Source organism: Aulonocara stuartgranti (assembly GCF_965226115.1).
Source record: "Aulonocara stuartgranti genome assembly, chromosome: 3".
NCBI classification, from domain to species: domain Eukaryota; kingdom Metazoa; phylum Chordata; class Actinopteri; order Cichliformes; family Cichlidae; genus Aulonocara; species Aulonocara stuartgranti.
The window spans coordinates 35381224-35397960 of NC_138941.1; the positions used below are offsets into that span (position 1 = coordinate 35381224).

Consider the following 16737-nt stretch of genomic DNA (forward strand, 5'->3'; position numbering starts at 1 on the left):
ATAATAAGGTCAGTTAGTCCTCCCCCACAGAGATATCCAATAACCAGCAGTGTTTACTGTACAGGGAGTGCAGGATTATTAGGCAAGTTGTATTTTTGAGGAATAATTTTATTATTGAACAACAACCATGTTCTCAATGAACCCAAAAAACTCATTAATATCAAAGCTGAATGTTTTTGGAAGTAGTTTTTAGTTTTAGCTATTTTAGGGGGATATCTGTGTGTGCAGGTGACTATTACTGTGCATAATTATTAGGCAACTTAACAAAAAACAAATATATACCCATTTCAATTATTTATTTTTACCAGTGAAACCAATATAACATCTCCACATTCACAAATATACATTTCTGACATTCAAAAACAAAACAAAAACAAATCAGCGACCAATACAGCCACCTTTCTTTGCAAGGACACTCAAAAGCCTGCCATCCATGGATTCTGTCAGTGTTTTGATCTGTTCACCATCAACATTGCGTGCAGCAGCAACCACAGCCTCCCAGACACTGTTCAGAGAGGTGTACTGTTTTCCCTCCTTGTAAATCTCACATTTGATGATGGACCACAGGTTCTCAATGGGGTTCAGATCAGGTGAACAAGGAGGCCATGTCATTAGTTTTTCTTCTTTTCTACCCTTTCTTGCCAGCCACGCTGTGGAGTACTTGGACGCGTGTGATGGAGCATTGTCCTGCATGAAAACCATGTTTTTCTTGAAGGATGCAGACTTCTTCCTGTACCACTGCTTGAAGAAGGTGCACAGCAAATCCAGCATGTCCAAATTAACACTGTCGGATTTGATTTCAACACTATTAAAGTGTCTATATGGGTCCACACCAGAGAGTGTTAATTTAACTCTTTTTGGAGAGTTGGTACGTTAACTCTGATTTAGTGTTAAACACCAAATCTGTCTGGAGTTGATAATTTAACACTTTGTGTTAAGAGTTTATATATTAACTCTCAAAGAGTATTTTAGTTTAACTACGTAAGAGTTATCTTCCAATTCATTCTAAAAAGCGGGAATTTTACTGTTCTGAACTTCTAGAAATTTTTGGAAATAAACATTTACTAAAAAGACGCAATGGTTTTTGAAAAACATTTATTCTGAACTGTGCACCACAATTTCAAAACATTTTCTGAAAGATGTAACAGTGTACATGTTCTCACTTTCATTAGAATTTTGTTTATCAAAAGGTCTGACATGGTAAATGCAAATAACAGCGTTCTCATCACTTATTTCTTCAATACAATATGCAGGTCCTTCATTCATCCCTTTGTGGAACTTCAGCGCACTTCTGCTCTCCCCCATATTCCATCTTCACAAGCATATCCTGTGCGGAGATTGAATAAAAATTAGTTGACATTAATTAAATGGCACAAATAATCCAGTAAACAATTGCAGCACAGTAAAAAAAAAAAAAAAAAAAAAAGGAATCCTCTTTGAGCCATTACTTGTGTAAAGTATTTTCCCAAAAGACAAATACACAGGCAACAGGTAATACTGAACTAAATGTAAAACCTCAACCTTTTTCATTTTTACCTAAACCGTGTGCACAAAACTCTGGAGGGATCTATGCTAACGTAGAATCGAGTCAGGACGTCTGCTACTGCTGTTTGCTCGTTTTTATTTTTTATTTTTTTTTATGGGCGATCGTTTTCAGGCTTCAAGTAGCACCATTATACCAACATTTCACATTCTAGACATTGTTTTAGGTGTATTTGACCAAAAGTTTGACTGAAAATTCACATGCAAGCTTTTTTTCAAGGCTGTGGTATTTGCCCGCAAACAATACCTTTCAGCTAGCTAAAACAGAATATTATGCTATCAGCGAGCAACATGGCTAATGCCTTTCACACAGCTTTGTCTCAACTCCAAAGAGCCACAGAAGTAAAAGCTAATAATAATAATAATTGAAACAATCTTTGAAAAAATGACTTACCAAGCATGGCAAACAACTCAAATATGTAGAGCAAAATGTTCTGAAACGGCTTCACTTCAGCTTCGATTGGAGCCGTGCTGGGGGCGGAGTCTGTGAATTTACTCTATTGGTATCATAGCCCCTCTAGGAGTTCAGAGTTAAGAGGTCAAGAGTTAATGTTTCCATTGTAACACCTCCAGATTTGACAGCGAAACACTCATTTTTAACACTCGATTTTAACTACTATCATTTTACACCTCAGAGTTACATTAAAAGAATGTGACTCTGCTTAGAGTAAAATTAACTCTAATTTTGCAAGAAGACTACTAACACCAAAACATTTAACACTTTTGAATTTGCTGTGGTCTTCCAGAAACTGGCAGTAGGACTGGGAGTTGAGCTTGACTCCATCCTCAACCCGAAAAGGCCCCACAAGCTCATCTTTGATGATACCAGCCCAAACCAGTACTCCACCTCCACCTTGCTGGCGTCTGAGTCGGACTGGAGCTCTCTGCCCTTTACCAATCCAGCCACGGGCCCGTCCATCTGGCCCATCAAGACTCACTCTCATTTCATCAGTCCATAAAACCTTAGAAAAACCAGTCTTGAGATATTTCTTGGCCCAGTCTTGACGTTTCAGCTTGTGTGTCTTGTTCAGTGGTGGTCGTCTTTCAGCCTTTCTTACCTTGGCCATGTCTCTGAGTATTGCACACCTTGTGCTTTTGGGCACTCCAGTGATGTTGCAGCTCTGAAATATGGCCAAACTGGTGGCAAGTGGCATCTTGGCAGCTGCACGCTTGACTTTTCTCAGTTCATGGGCAGTTATTTTGCGCCTTGGTTTTTCCACACGCTTCTTGCGACCCTGTTGACTATTTTGAATGAAACGCTTGATTGTTCGATGATCACGCTTCAGAAGCTTTGCAATTTTGAGACTGCTGCATCCCTCTGCAAGATATCTCACTATTTTTGACTTTTCTGAGCCTGTCAAGTCCTTCTTTTGACCCATTTTGCCAAAGGAAAGGACGTTGCCTAATAATTATGCACACCTGATATAGGGTGTTGATGTCATTAGACCACACCCCTTCTCATTACAGAGATGCACATCACCTAATATGCTTAATTGGTAGTAGGCTTTCGAGCCTATACAGCTTGGAGTAAGACAACATGCATGAAGAGGATGATGTGGACAAAACACTCATTTGCCTAATAATTCTGCACTCCCTGTACTTATCTGCAACCCTCATACTGAAAAATCTTACACTTTATTTTTGCTGCTCTTACACTTCTTATTATATTGAACTCACTATTAATTAGCCGAGGCTTCAGGCATCCTGTACAGGAAGTAATGGAGAAAAAATAGCTGTAAAGCTTCATGTTGATTTCCAGCGGTGTTCACCTACCCCTGTCTTTTGAATTAGAATTTGAATCTAAAGTTTATTTGATCAGCTGCATGGATTTTTATGGATTTTGGCATTTTATTTTGCTCATTTTGGGGCCCTTTAGAGATCATCTCTAAAAATAATTCCAAAGTGCAGCTGCAGAACTTGGCCTCCTTCCTTGTTATTGTGATTAAACAAACGTACACAGATGCTGATTGAGATCCTTATCAGTATGACTAATGAATGTAGTGTCATGGAGACCTGGCTGCAATGGCGAATTCAGTCGTGTACAACAAAGAACCATTGCGGACGATTTCTGCGATATGCTAATTCAAAACCCGGCGCTAGGTCTTCTCATACTACTGCCCCGGATTATAAATATCATGAGATTGTAGCGAACTATTTCTAAAGTTGGTTCATTGACTAGAGTAAAAGTTTGTCTTGTTTTTACTGGTGAGAGTTGCTCCACGTGGTTAATAAAGTGTCTTATTTATTGACATAAAATGTGAAACGTGTCCATATGGCTGCTTTTCTCTTGCTTCCAAGCGTTGACATTTTGACATTATGTACCGTGTCTCGGGGGCAGATCAACTTTACTGCACATGGAGATGACTTCTGATTGGATCTCATCTCTGCAGAACATTTTCATCTCATTTTTATTCGTTGGCGAAAGTGGCAATATATTTCATCATAGTTTTTGTGTTACTTTCTTTTTTCTTGTTTTCATCAGCAACAAATTAAAGGTTATTTCATCTGTTCCAGCGATTCGCTTTCTTCTGTTCCTCCAGTTTAACGTCGTAACGAGGGAGGGGGTTGACGTAGGATGGAATACGGGGCCAACACAGAGAGACAGACAACCACACACTCTCACAGTCACACAGCATGCACGTTTTTGGTCTGTGGGAGGAAGTCAGAGAGCACCCTGAGGTAACCCACACACACAGATATGTAAACTCCATAGAGAAAGGTCAGTGGGTTCAAACCCAGAACCTTTTTTCTGTGAGTCGACCGTGCTAACCACTGACCCCCTATCCCAACCTGCTTGTTCATTTAGATGTTGCAACTCACTCGATATCTGATTTTGTTTTTTCTCTCATTTGAAACTAAAACGAATAAATGATAATGGGTTATTCTTGTTTTTTGTTGCTTGTTGACTGAATGTGTAAAATTCCTTGAAAGATTTCATCACATATTCTAATTTGACCTAAAAAACTTACATTTCATAGAGAACGTTTAAATTTTTGAAAGAATGAACTGGTTGGCCCGTGTACCAGCAGTCAGCTCACGTTCAAAAGGAGACTGACAGAAAATAACTGTGTATAACAGAATACACATGTTGCAGCTAATGCGTGTGTGTGTGTGTGTGTGTTTAAGTTATGCAACTCTGTCATCCAGCTGGTGTCAACATGTGCACTCTTTACAAGCCTATCGGAGGTCTTTTCTTTAAGGAGCCTGCTTAAAGGGTGGCACTGCATGGCGCCTCGTCCTGGATCATTTGCGAACCCACACCCCAGCCATGCTGGTAGCCCCCCGGAGCAGCCGAAGTCCTGTGGTGGGTGGCAGCACTAGTCTCAGCAGAGGCTGTAGGATGTAGGCCAAGCCGTGCGTGTAATCCCTCACTCAGAGTTGGAACGCACCGTCAGCGAGGGAAAATAAATATGGAAGGGTGAAGCGTTGGATAGGGGATGCACTGAGAAGACAGCCAGCAATTAAGATTACAATTTTGTTTCGTGATTTTGAGGACTTTGATTTGATTATAGGTCTGATTTAAGATGCACTAAAACACTGAAATAACTGGGAAACCATAAAAATTAAGTGTCTTCAAGAGGTGGTGCTGAATTTAAATTCATTCGCTCCTGTCACAGCGTTGTATGGACCTGGAGACGTATTAACACTGCTTACGTTCTGCCTTTCACTGGCCCTCGCTTTAGGTCACTCTCTCCTAATTTGGATCAATTATCCCATTTCCTCTCACAGAAACAGTGTTTCTCTTTACGCATAATGCGCTGGCTATTTGACAGCGCTGGGTCACGTGCCCGCTTTTTCATCATCTGTGTGCACTCCTGTCTGTGTGACTGAATGCTTCCTTTCTCTACTGTCTGAGACTCATTTGAAATTCAAATATTGCCTCATTGCTAAGCCTCAATAATATTGACTTTCAGTTACTCTCCAGAGGTTCTGGGTATATTTTTAGGCCAGGGATTGTGCTTACACTATGTATGCAGACATCAGGAGATTTGGCACAGCAGTGGTTGGCTTTCAACAGCTCAGGCGAAATGCCAGCCAAACCTGACTGAAATTTAACATTTACCTGGTGTTATAATTAATGGAGAAACTATTTCTTATGGGACTGCTCTGTAAATATGCAAACCTGACATCTACAGACTAAAAAAATGCCAATTATTAGTTTTTTATTTTGAAATTCAGTCTGAAAGAGCAACTTCAGAAATGTTTAGAAGCGCATTTGACTTGTTGATCAGTCTCGGCGTGAGCAGTCTGCCTACAGTAAAGTGACACAGCAGCTCTATCAGTGGTCCACTAGATGGAGCACTGCATCACAGATCTTTCTTATCAAGTTTGATCTTTTTTTCTTTTTCTTTTTTTTTTCCTTTTGCCTGTCCCGTTTGGCTCTTTTGCCATCAGAATTATTGTCTAAAGGCGAAGAAAGATACCCAACGGATTTACTTTACCAAATTGACCATCCCAGCCTTGCCGTAATGGTCCATTTGATTCACCTTTTATTGTTTATTTTATTTTCACTTGCTGAATACGGGACAGATTTGACTGGGGGAAAGAAGGGGAGAAAGAAAGAGGGAAAGAGAAACAGCTGAGAAGAGGGACGGGGGAGAAGGGCAAAAAACAAAAACCAACAGAAAGGGCAGGAAAAAAATGCATATATCAATCACCTGGATCACCTGCTGAGAAAGAAAAAAGAAAACCAGCAGAAGAGAACAAGAGTAATAGAATAAACAACATCACAATGATATATGGGAATATGACAGTAAATACTAAATATTAAACATTATTGTGCAGCACATAAGATCAACAGAACACAGTGTGCTTTGAGGTAGGAGCCAAAAAGGGTGTAGTTTGTGGGTGTGATCACCCGTGTGTACACCTGTGAGCATGGACGCGCTTGTTTTTTTTAAAAGCTTCCTACATGTAATGATCTGCTAGAGGGTGTGGGGGGGCCACTGCCCCGTCCTCCAGGGCATGAAGCAGGTGTGGAGGAGATCAAAACTCCAGACATCCAGAGGCCCCCAGAACACAAGAGACCAAGGAAGACCAACAGAGGGGCAGCCGCGCCACTGTCCCGGAAAGAGCTGAGGAGAGTCCCAGATGAGGGCTCACTCAGCAGCCGCGGAGCAGAAGCCAGGGGAGGTTGCAGTGACGCACCCGTGAGCTCCGCCAGCCGCCAGCTGTGCCTGAGTGACCGAGCCCCAGGCCGAGAGGCCGGGGGCACCCCACCTCCGAAGTGGCCCGAGCGAGCCCCAGGCTTCAGGCCCCAACAAGCAGCCACCAAGGAGTGAGCCGGTGTGTACCTGGACGCCCATCCCCGGACACAAAGAACCGCCAACGCACCGATGTCTGAGGGAATCCGCCACTGGCAGGGGAAGTGGTGGTGGGGGGACATAGGCCTCCAAACCTTGGAGGGCCTGAGATGTCCCCAGAGAGGTGGCGTCTGATACCCAACCTGACATATAGACACAGACATACAGGCACACACAGACACAAACATCCATTCCCACCCTCATGCTCTCATATGCACTCACTCCACACTCAACCAACGTGGAGACAGACATAAAGAGACGCTGTACACACGATCACACTCCCCAAGCGTACTCTACGAACCGGGTCTAGGTACCCTTGCCCCTGGAGGGGGGAACTGCACCCAGACCCAGGTGGTGTTACCCTTTTCCCTGCGGTGTGTGTGGGGGGAGGCAGACCGCCCCAACTCCACAGCAGCAGGGCGGCCCCACACTCCAGACCGCAGTCGGACGGCCAACTCCTCCTCCTAGCCCCCCCGCTCCAGCAGGCCGCAGAGAATGGGGGTGAGAGAAGACTCCAAACCTCCCTCCACCCGCTCATTGTAGTGTTGATGCATGTGTGTTCTAAGGTGCATTTAAAACCCAGGAGGGCATGGAGCTAGCCTCGTCTGCACCCTGGTGACACACCCCTACTCCAAGGCCCTGCATGTGTGGGTGGTTGTGGTGGAGCGGGAAGAGGGAGGCAGCTGGAGATGGGGAGGGAAGGAAGGGAGGGGGAAGTGACCCCTCCCTGGGGCCAGCTCCCCCGCTGACCCCAGTAGGCACCGCCATACTCCGCGACCCGCCAGGGAAAGGGGGCCCAGGCCCATCCAGACCGGGGCCCAGTGCAGCAGCGCCGCCCGGCCCCACAGAGCCCGGGACAGTCCACCCAACCCCACCACAGAGAAAACTGCACCCACCCCACCATCCATTCATCTTCCAGACTACATAAGACAATAGACGCCCAGGCTGAGATCTTCCTCCACCTCTCCTGTATCTCCCCCTCCTGCAGAGAGTTCCTGAAGAGAGGAAAGCTCCTGCAAGATGTGACGACCTCCCCCACCAGTTGAAGAGCCCCCCAGGTAGCTCGACGCACCGGCGGCAAGTCCATCAAGTTTGATCCTTAAAGGCAAGCATGAGGGCAGGGAACTAAAATCCGACGTTCCAGCAAAAAAACATTTCACCTCTAAATAAAACTAAATACATTTTCTAGTAAAATTGTAACATTTTCAACATATACATAGTATCATTTCTAGGTTTTTCTCTTCCTCCCTTTTTACTAAAAAAATTTCTTTATCTGTACATGTCTGCCAATAAATCAATTTACATCGAGCAAACAGCTTTGTACAGCCCGATCCGGCGGGGAGGTGTGGGAAGCCAGATTAAGTGCCCCCCTTCCAGTTCTCCTCTCTGTTCTCTCCTCACTTGTCCCCTTTGTCTTACTTGTCTCTATCACCTTTTCAATCCCTTTGAAGAAGTGAGGCTCCATAAATGTTAAAGAGGTAAATATTATTTCTCAGTTGCAGTGAATAGATCAAAGAAAATAAACTGTACAAAAAAAATAACTCTCCAGGGCCTGATCAACCCTGGCAGGGCCTCCTTGGATGAGGGTTTCTAGTGATAATGGCCGAAACACCCGGTGAATCCAAGGTCCACTACTGACGATGTGTCCCAAATTTGAATATGATAATCTAGATCAGATCTCTAATCCCTAAACTTAACCAAGGAAAAAAATGGCAGATTAGCTCAAGTAAAAGACCGAAAGTTGAGGCACACAACAATGTGCACCACTGGTAAAGTTTCTGGGCTGCCTCATAACAGCCATCCCTCGAGATTTTCGCCATTTAAAGCAATGGAATTTCAGGGATTGTAACATCTAGTCCTTTACTGAATCAGGTGCACCTTGCTATAGTACTGGGTTGGACACCATCTTTATCCTTCAGAAATGTATTAACTCTTCATGGCACATTCTCAGAGAGTTTGGTTCATGTTGACATGATAGCATCACACAGTTGCTGCGGACTTGTTGGCCGCACATCCATGATGAGGATCTCCTGTTCCTCCACAACCCAAAGGCGCTTTATTGGATTGTGAACTCATTATGTTCAAGAATCCAGTTTAAGATGACATGGTGTAATCAGAAGAAGAGTGCACTGTGGTTATAAAGGGATGGACATGGCCGACAACAATATTTAGGAAAGCTGTGGTGTTTAAATAATGCTCAGTTGATACTAAGCAGCTCAAAGTGTGGCAAGTAATTATCCCCCACACATTACACCACCTTGTTGATACAAGGCAGGATGGATCCATGCTTTCATCTTGCACCAAATTTTACACGCATGAAAAATTGCGACTCATCAGATGTTGTCCAGTCTTGCATTGTCCACTTTTGTCGAGCATTTCTAAACCTTGGTTTCCTGCCCATAGCTGACAGGAAGGTTTTCTGCTGCTTTAGTGTGTTTTCAGAGTTGCATACCTTGGTTATAATGAGCAGTTATTTAGTTTAGTTTTGCCTTCTTATCAGCTCAAAGCAGCCTGGCCTTTCTCCTCTGAGCTCTGACATCAACGAGGCATTTTTACCCAGTAGATCAGCAGATACTGAATACTTAGACCAACCCATCAGGCACTTTCAGAGTCACTTAAATCACTTTCTTCCCCATACAGATGCTCAGTTTTACCTTCAGCAGGTCATCTTTACCACATCTTTTTGTTTGTGTTTTTAAAGGGATGCCAAATGCTGTCATTTTTCTGTAAAGCAAATTTACCTTGCCTTTGGGTATAAATAAAGTTACCTTGACCTACCTTGACCTTGACCTTGACATCTATATGTCCAGTGAAGTTGATGCCGTATGACTGGCTGAACAGATTGAGTGAACAGTTGTACCTAACAAAGTGGCAGATGAGTACATTTAGGCTTACCCTATTGCACTGCTATCTACTTACAGAGGCCAGAGTTCAGCAACTGGTTCCAAAGTTCATGCCTCCTGTTTAAAGCCTAATAAATCATCACAAATCACCATTCTAATCAATTTATGTGCTGCACTTTAAAAAGTGACCCCGAACTCTTAAGCACTAATAAGAAAAATATAAATGAAAAAACCTTGATGTTTTTGTAAAAACCCCCAAAATTTTAATTTTTTTCTCTTGATAATGACCAAGATGATGTCATAGATGCACTGACACCAATCAAAATAAAGAGTTTTTTTTGTCCCAGCACTGTGAATCAAATCTGATAAGAACACATACACACACACACACACACACACACACACACACGCACACGCACACACACTGAGGTGTTATTATATTCATCTACTAGTATGATGTAGGATTATTAAGAATAACTGAGGAAAATCATTATGAAAAATCATGACCAAAATATATATATTTAAAAAAGAATGGAATACAATACCCTTTTACTAATTTTATAAAGGAGTGATAGTACAAACTCACACAGTAGATGCAGAGATATCTTCACAGAAAGATCATTAAACACTGAATGCATTACAAGTTGGAAAGAAAAATTTGTTATCTGTCACATTCTCACTAGTTATCACTTCAATTTACCAGAGGCATCGTATCAGGTCATTACAATCAAAAGTCAAAGTACAAACTGTCTTTTATTGACTGCAGTAAAGGTGGTGTGGAAGTAATCAAGTAACAATGCTGTAATTACCTCTTAGTAATATTTGGAGGTTAGTAAGATAAATTGCAAAACTATTTAATTGCTGTTCATGTTATGAAACTATAGCAGCCAGTTAGGCCAAATAAAGACTTGAAACAGGGACAAAAGGTAGCTTTGTCAAAGTTAACAAAGCTAGTGCTAATGAGTGCCTTGTAAAATATAAATTACTAGGATTATATATACATGCTTTGTTGTAAATTACAATTTAGCAGCAAATTTACAACACTGGCACCGCAGTTGGTAGATTATTACCACAATTAAACACAACAGCAGCGAGCAGGGCTTAAAGTGTGAGGAGTTTTTGAGCTGACGCACATACCGCTAACATTTGGCCTTTGCAGCTGCTACTGCTCACATTTTTATGTGAATCCTGTAGCTTCAACCCCAGCTGTATTTTGGGCCAAGGAGTGTGCAGTGAATATGGAAATGTCACTGATACTGACACTGACTGGTGAACAAGATCTAAAATATGATCTGTGTTATTTCATCATCTGTGTCTTTCGGTTTGGATTTACCCGCTTCATTGTTAAATGGAAGTGGCATCTCTTGGTGACTGAGAGGAACTCTAGAGGTATACAGAGAGTATTCAGTATTCATGTAGTGAGCTGTGCAGCTCCGAGTGCAGCTTTACCGCTCAAGAATGCAGCTATAGTGCCCCATTGTCCATGGACACAAGCTTAATGACAATTAAGGACAATACCCGCAGTGTTTTGTCCTCTATCTCGTCTGCTCTCGTCTGCTCTCCCTAAGAATGCATCTTAAACATTGTGCTAACAGTGCTATTATGTTTGAAAATCCATTCATATTTATCATTTTTCATAATATTTATTGCATGAAAATGTTTTCTTGGTGGAGTAAGTTATGTCGGTTATTCATGTTGTCAAAAAAATCATTTAGAAACTAACTTGGTCTCCCCTAGCAGACTGGGGACTTGTGACAGCCTCACATGTACAGTAAAAACTAAACTACAGTTTAAAACTACAGTCACCAGCCATAAAACACACATGTAGTTTACTGCAGCAGGTACGTTCACATTAGGCAGATGCCATACAATAAAACTATCACAAGTGACTGAAAACAAGTAACATAAAGATCTGTAGCAACTCTGAACAGGTTGGATGAAAAAATGTTAAAAGTTAAGCAAGGGTAACGGATAAAATGCAGGAAATAGACAAACGAGAGAGTGCTAAGACAACAGAACGTGTTTGATAATTATTCTAGGTAAACCATTTAACTTATTAGCTAAACATTACTGATGAAAGCTTGATTTGTTTCGCTAATGCTATGGCTAGCAGTTACACGTTTAGCTAGCAGTTTTGGACGAACAATTGAAACAATGCAAGCTAAACTGTTAAAGGTGAACATGAAACAACAATGAATGGTAAAAACATAAAAATAAAAAGTCTAAATAAAGCTTAAAATATGTTTAAATGAACACATTTTACCTCGAGAAGTCTTGTGAGGTGGTTTTTGGGCTTGGGTCCATCTGACAGGGTTGTGGGGCTACAGATGGTGATAGTTTTGGAAACACTTTTGGTAAAGGTAACATTATTTTCATCTCTAAAGCTCATAAAAACATACATCCAGTTTGTTTTTAATGTTATCCCACAAGTCAGTTGATGGAGACCTAAAACAGACGGATTATATTTTTAGTCAACAATACTTAACAGTGACAAAAACTCATTCTGGTGGATTGCATGCATGCCTATGCAAGTTTTGGTTTTTTTAATACTCATAAACCTAATGTTGTTTGAAAATATAAATAAAGTTAATAAAGTTTTACAGTTCTGAAACTTTGCTGACACTAACATTGTCCTCAAACTGTCCTAAATAGAAAGTTTGGGGTCCTCTATGAGGCCACACTAAGGATGCATTGTTAAATGGACCATCATTTTCATGCTAGGCACAAACTGTGTGACAATGAAAAGATTGAGCAGTAGAAAGGGGCACCCATTCAAACAACTCCCTCCTTTCTTTTCCCCCTGCAGAACAGTGCAACAGTGTTTAACTGTGCCAGATTCGCAGAGGGGAGTTGCCCTCCTGTCATTTATCAGCGTATCCTTGAGGTCATGCAGCTATCGGCCTACATTTGACACCGTCTTTAAATGGCCACATCAGCAGACAGATAATCAGTGAGATAAAGAACAGCATCTTCCATGCCAGCTCAAGGAGGGGTGGATGTGTATAAATTGAGGCCTTTGGGGAATCACAATCTCACGGTCTGCTGTAGCGCTTCATCATCAGCTGCCTTCAACCCGACGAGCCTGCAGCCATGTCCTTTAATGGAACCTGGAAGATCGACCGCAGTGAGAACTATGTCAAGTTCATGGAGCAAATGGGTGAGTGTGTGTGAGAGCACTTGACAGTGTTTAGCTCACTGTCAAGCCATGCACTTAAACTCTGTTTTTTCTGAGCCTGGCCGTGTGAATTTATGAGGATAATGTGTGTAACTGTGTTTCCATAGAGTTCAGTATGGTTGTGCAGGTGCTGCACAGAGCAGTGAGATGTTAGGTTTTAATGTAGTTGTTGTAACAGCATTCATCTTAGGACTGATTATAACACTAATCACTATCATGTGGCTATAAAATCACCTCAAGGGGTTAATGACCAATAACTATTCATTCAACAATCCAGTTTCATATTTCTATGCTTTTTTGTGTTTTACAAGGTGTTAATCTTGTGAAACGCAAGGTGGCAGAGCACGACAACCTGAAGATCACCATCGAGCAGAACGGGGACAAGTTTCACGTCAAAGAGTCCAGCACTTTACGCACCAAAGAGGTTGACTTCACTCTGGGCGTTCCGTTCGACTACACCCTGGCTGATGGCACTGAAGTCTCAGTGAGTGCGCTAAAGAGAAACATTACTGAAGCACAGGCACTTGGTCAAGGTGCTGTTCCATAATTGCACAAAGGCAACCAGAAATGGTTTGTTTTAGGCAAATCTGGCTTGTTTTTAAGAATGATGGATTCTCTGCTAATGGAAATAGTGGAAACCAGCTGCAGTTAAAAGCAAAGGAACAGTTTCCAGTGAATAATTCACTCTGCGGTGAATTAAAAGTCGCTTTTATGCAAATGTAAAACAGTAAGGGAGAGTGTTAAAGAGTGCTTTGACTGTATATTTTTAACCAGGGTGCATGGGAGATGGAGGGGGACATGATGAAAGGCAAATTCACCAGGAAAGACAACAACAAGCTCCTGACCACTACTAGAACTCTGGTGGGCGGAGAGCTCGTGCAGGTCAGTAGGTCCAAAGGTGTCGATCCCGAATTCAGTCCCAATAAATAAACGTCTCCACAAACCATTGACACTTTTTGTCTTTGCAGAGCTACAACTATGAAGGGGTGGATGCCAAGAGGATTTTCAAGAAGCAGTAACCTGGATATTGAAGTTCAAATTTTATTTTTATATAAATCACACAGCCCAGTGAACTGTATCTGAAGTTATTGTTGGCATTTAGCTTATTTTACAAGAAGAATTATGGTCACCATGTTCATGAAACACTGAAATGGTCACACAGCGCAGTTAAATTTGCATCCCTTTTCCTGTGAAAGGAGAAAACAAACACTAAACAGCATCCTGGCAGTGGATATCTATCTGTAGCAGTAGCTAAACATTCAAATGGGTTTAGTTTTATTTGTCTTGGAGGGGTTCGGGATTTTCCGCACATCATAGTTTCAACAAATTTCACAGGACTCATTCATTGGTATGGTGTAGGTTATCCACAGTAATGGCTGTTTTCAGGTAAAGCTCCACAGCAACATGAAATACATGAAATGTTATTGTGTGTGTTCAAACAGGGGGAAAAAATCAAATTGCACTAATGGTTCTCATGTATCAGATTGTCCTCTACAATAAAGCATGTTTATTATGTCACTTGAGTTTAGTGTTGGTGTTATTAAATGACTGAATTGCATGTGAATTAAGTCCGATAAATATAATCAGTCAAGATTGTCTTAACAGATGTGATAAAAGTCTATAATCTTAGTCATATTGCTTCCATGACACAAGCACAAAGCTCATGCCTCTACGATATCATTTTTTACGAGCATCAAAAGTTCTTCATCAGGGATTTAAGTGAAATACCACGTTACCATTTCAGACTGCTTTCCAGTCACTCTTATAGCGCATGATTGGAGTGTGACCTTCTGCTGTCATGTGGCGGCCCTTATGTGCTATGTGGAGAACTAATGGTTCATCACATGGTGGTTTTCTAGAAAGTGAACAATGATTTTCATTCAGGGACAAAAAGCTCATGGCTGTTTTTAGCCACGAAGGGTGTAAAGAGTAAGAGCATGTATGTAATGAGGCTGTCTGACCACAAGAGGGAAACCCGTGCCTCCTTTAATTTTACTGCTGTAGATACAGCAGCACAATACGAATTCTAGGACCTGCCAGCTTCAGAAAATGCTAGATAAAAATGTTTTTTATGGGTTTTTTCATTATTTGTACAAAAACACAAGAAATGGCAAAGATAATTATTTGATCATTCTCGGCATGTGCGCAGTATTGAACAAGAGGGGTATAAAAAAAGCAAAAAAAGTGGCAAGCCTAAAAAAAACTGTTTACAGAAGATGAAAAGTATCATGAGATTTTGAACCACTATACAGTTTGGAAAGCTCATTGGTAACTGCTCCATTTTACAGTATGACGATGATCCTAAACACACTCCTAAAGAAGTAAATGCAAACCTAGAAAGAAAAACACAACGACACACTTTCAGTCATGCATTGGCCTCCCCAGAGCCTGGACCTGAACATTGAAGCAGTGTGGGATCATTTTACAGAGTGTGCTGCACAAGGCAGCCAACATCCAAAGAAGCGCTTTGAATGTCCTTCAAGATGCCTGAAGATATTCCTCAAGATAACTTAAAGAAATTACAAGAAAGCTTGACAAAGTACAAACTCTGTTTTTGTTTCTATAAATCTCAGCACCCATTCCCATTTTCATAGTAAAATATAACAAATGGTGGCTCAGGACTTTTGCACTCTGCAGAGACAGTGCCTGATGGACAGGTTCGGTAAGTCTTCACGCCTGCGTAGTTTAACTTTTGTGATGTTCATCATGTGCAATTTAAGCAAAATTAAGCAACAGGTTTCCAGTATTTAGAACTTCACACTGCTCAAAGTGCTTGAGTTTTCCAGTCTTTGGCAGAGCAGGCATCAACATGACACAGATTTCCTTACATGGGCATCTTGGCTAATAATTATCCTACTGAAACCCAAACTCTTGTTTTGAGACCCGATAAGTATAGAAACTAAACTGCTTTTGAACAGGGAGTCATCAGATGTTACATGCTTAAAAAGAAGAACTCCTATGAGTTACAATAGCTTTATTTTACGGAGCCCCACAGGGGACATGGGAGAAATAAAAAATTAAGACGGAATTTTGCGGGATCTCGCAAAAGTTTTGCGAGATCTCGCAAATGGCGGCAGCTACTTAGTTGTAATATTACTCTTTCTGGGTCACAAAATACATTTTTAAGATATTTTGAGGCGTGAATGCAGTTGTGTAAACGTCAGATATCTGCTCGGTTTACAAGATATCACATATTTGCAAAAGTGCTCTGATGTTTTCGGATATTGTATGAAACTTTTGCGAAATCTTGCAAAAGTTTTGCGAGATCCCGAGTTAGTTTTGCGAGATCTCGCAAAAGTCCGTCTTAATTTTTTTTTCTCCCATGTCCCCTGCGGGGCTCCGTATTATTTGCATTGCAAAGCAAAGCAATAAATGTTTTATTGGGCTGAATGAAGTATATGAAAAGCCAAAACATAATACCAACAGTACATCATCATGGTCTCAGGACTCTGTACTGTATAGTTCTGAGGTTTGTATGGACGTGGTAGGTGATGTCTTTAGATATAAACCATAAGTCCAAATAAAGTAAAACCAATAAAGTGTTAAAGTCTTATTGGCTCTACAATGATAGACTGAGAAAGAAAGAGTCTAATATCGATCGATGGCAACTTCCCACTGAGTCCTGAGTGGCACCCTTTTTCACAGAGGTAAAAGCCCTCCACGAACAAGGCTAATCTGGCAGGGGCTGGGCTGCTTTGAACACCAGTTTTCCGCTGAACCCTCCTTAGGGAGGAAAGTCCCCGGAGACCTGTCAGATGCTGGAGGGCTGAACAGATTTCAGTGCAGGGAAAAAGTGGGCCGCCAGGGCTTCTTTTCTCTGTCAAGATGTGCAGTCCACACTCATTTTATGTTTTTGACGTTTAAATCAGCAACA

General features: G+C 41.6%; 1 protein-coding gene across 1 annotated transcript; it reads left to right on the forward strand.

Annotated features, from left to right (window-relative positions):
- Nucleotides 1-12549: 12549 nt before the first annotated feature.
- Nucleotides 12550-14381, forward strand: LOC309703382 (fatty acid-binding protein, intestinal-like). The gene is made up of 4 exons (XM_082528167.1): nt 12550-12845; nt 13175-13347; nt 13638-13745; nt 13832-14381. The coding sequence occupies exons 1-4, from the start codon at nt 12779-12781 to the stop codon at nt 13880-13882; spliced, it is 399 nt and encodes a 132-aa protein (XP_082384293.1). The 5' UTR covers nt 12550-12778; the 3' UTR covers nt 13883-14381.
- The last annotated feature ends 2356 nt before the right edge of the window (nt 14382-16737 follow it).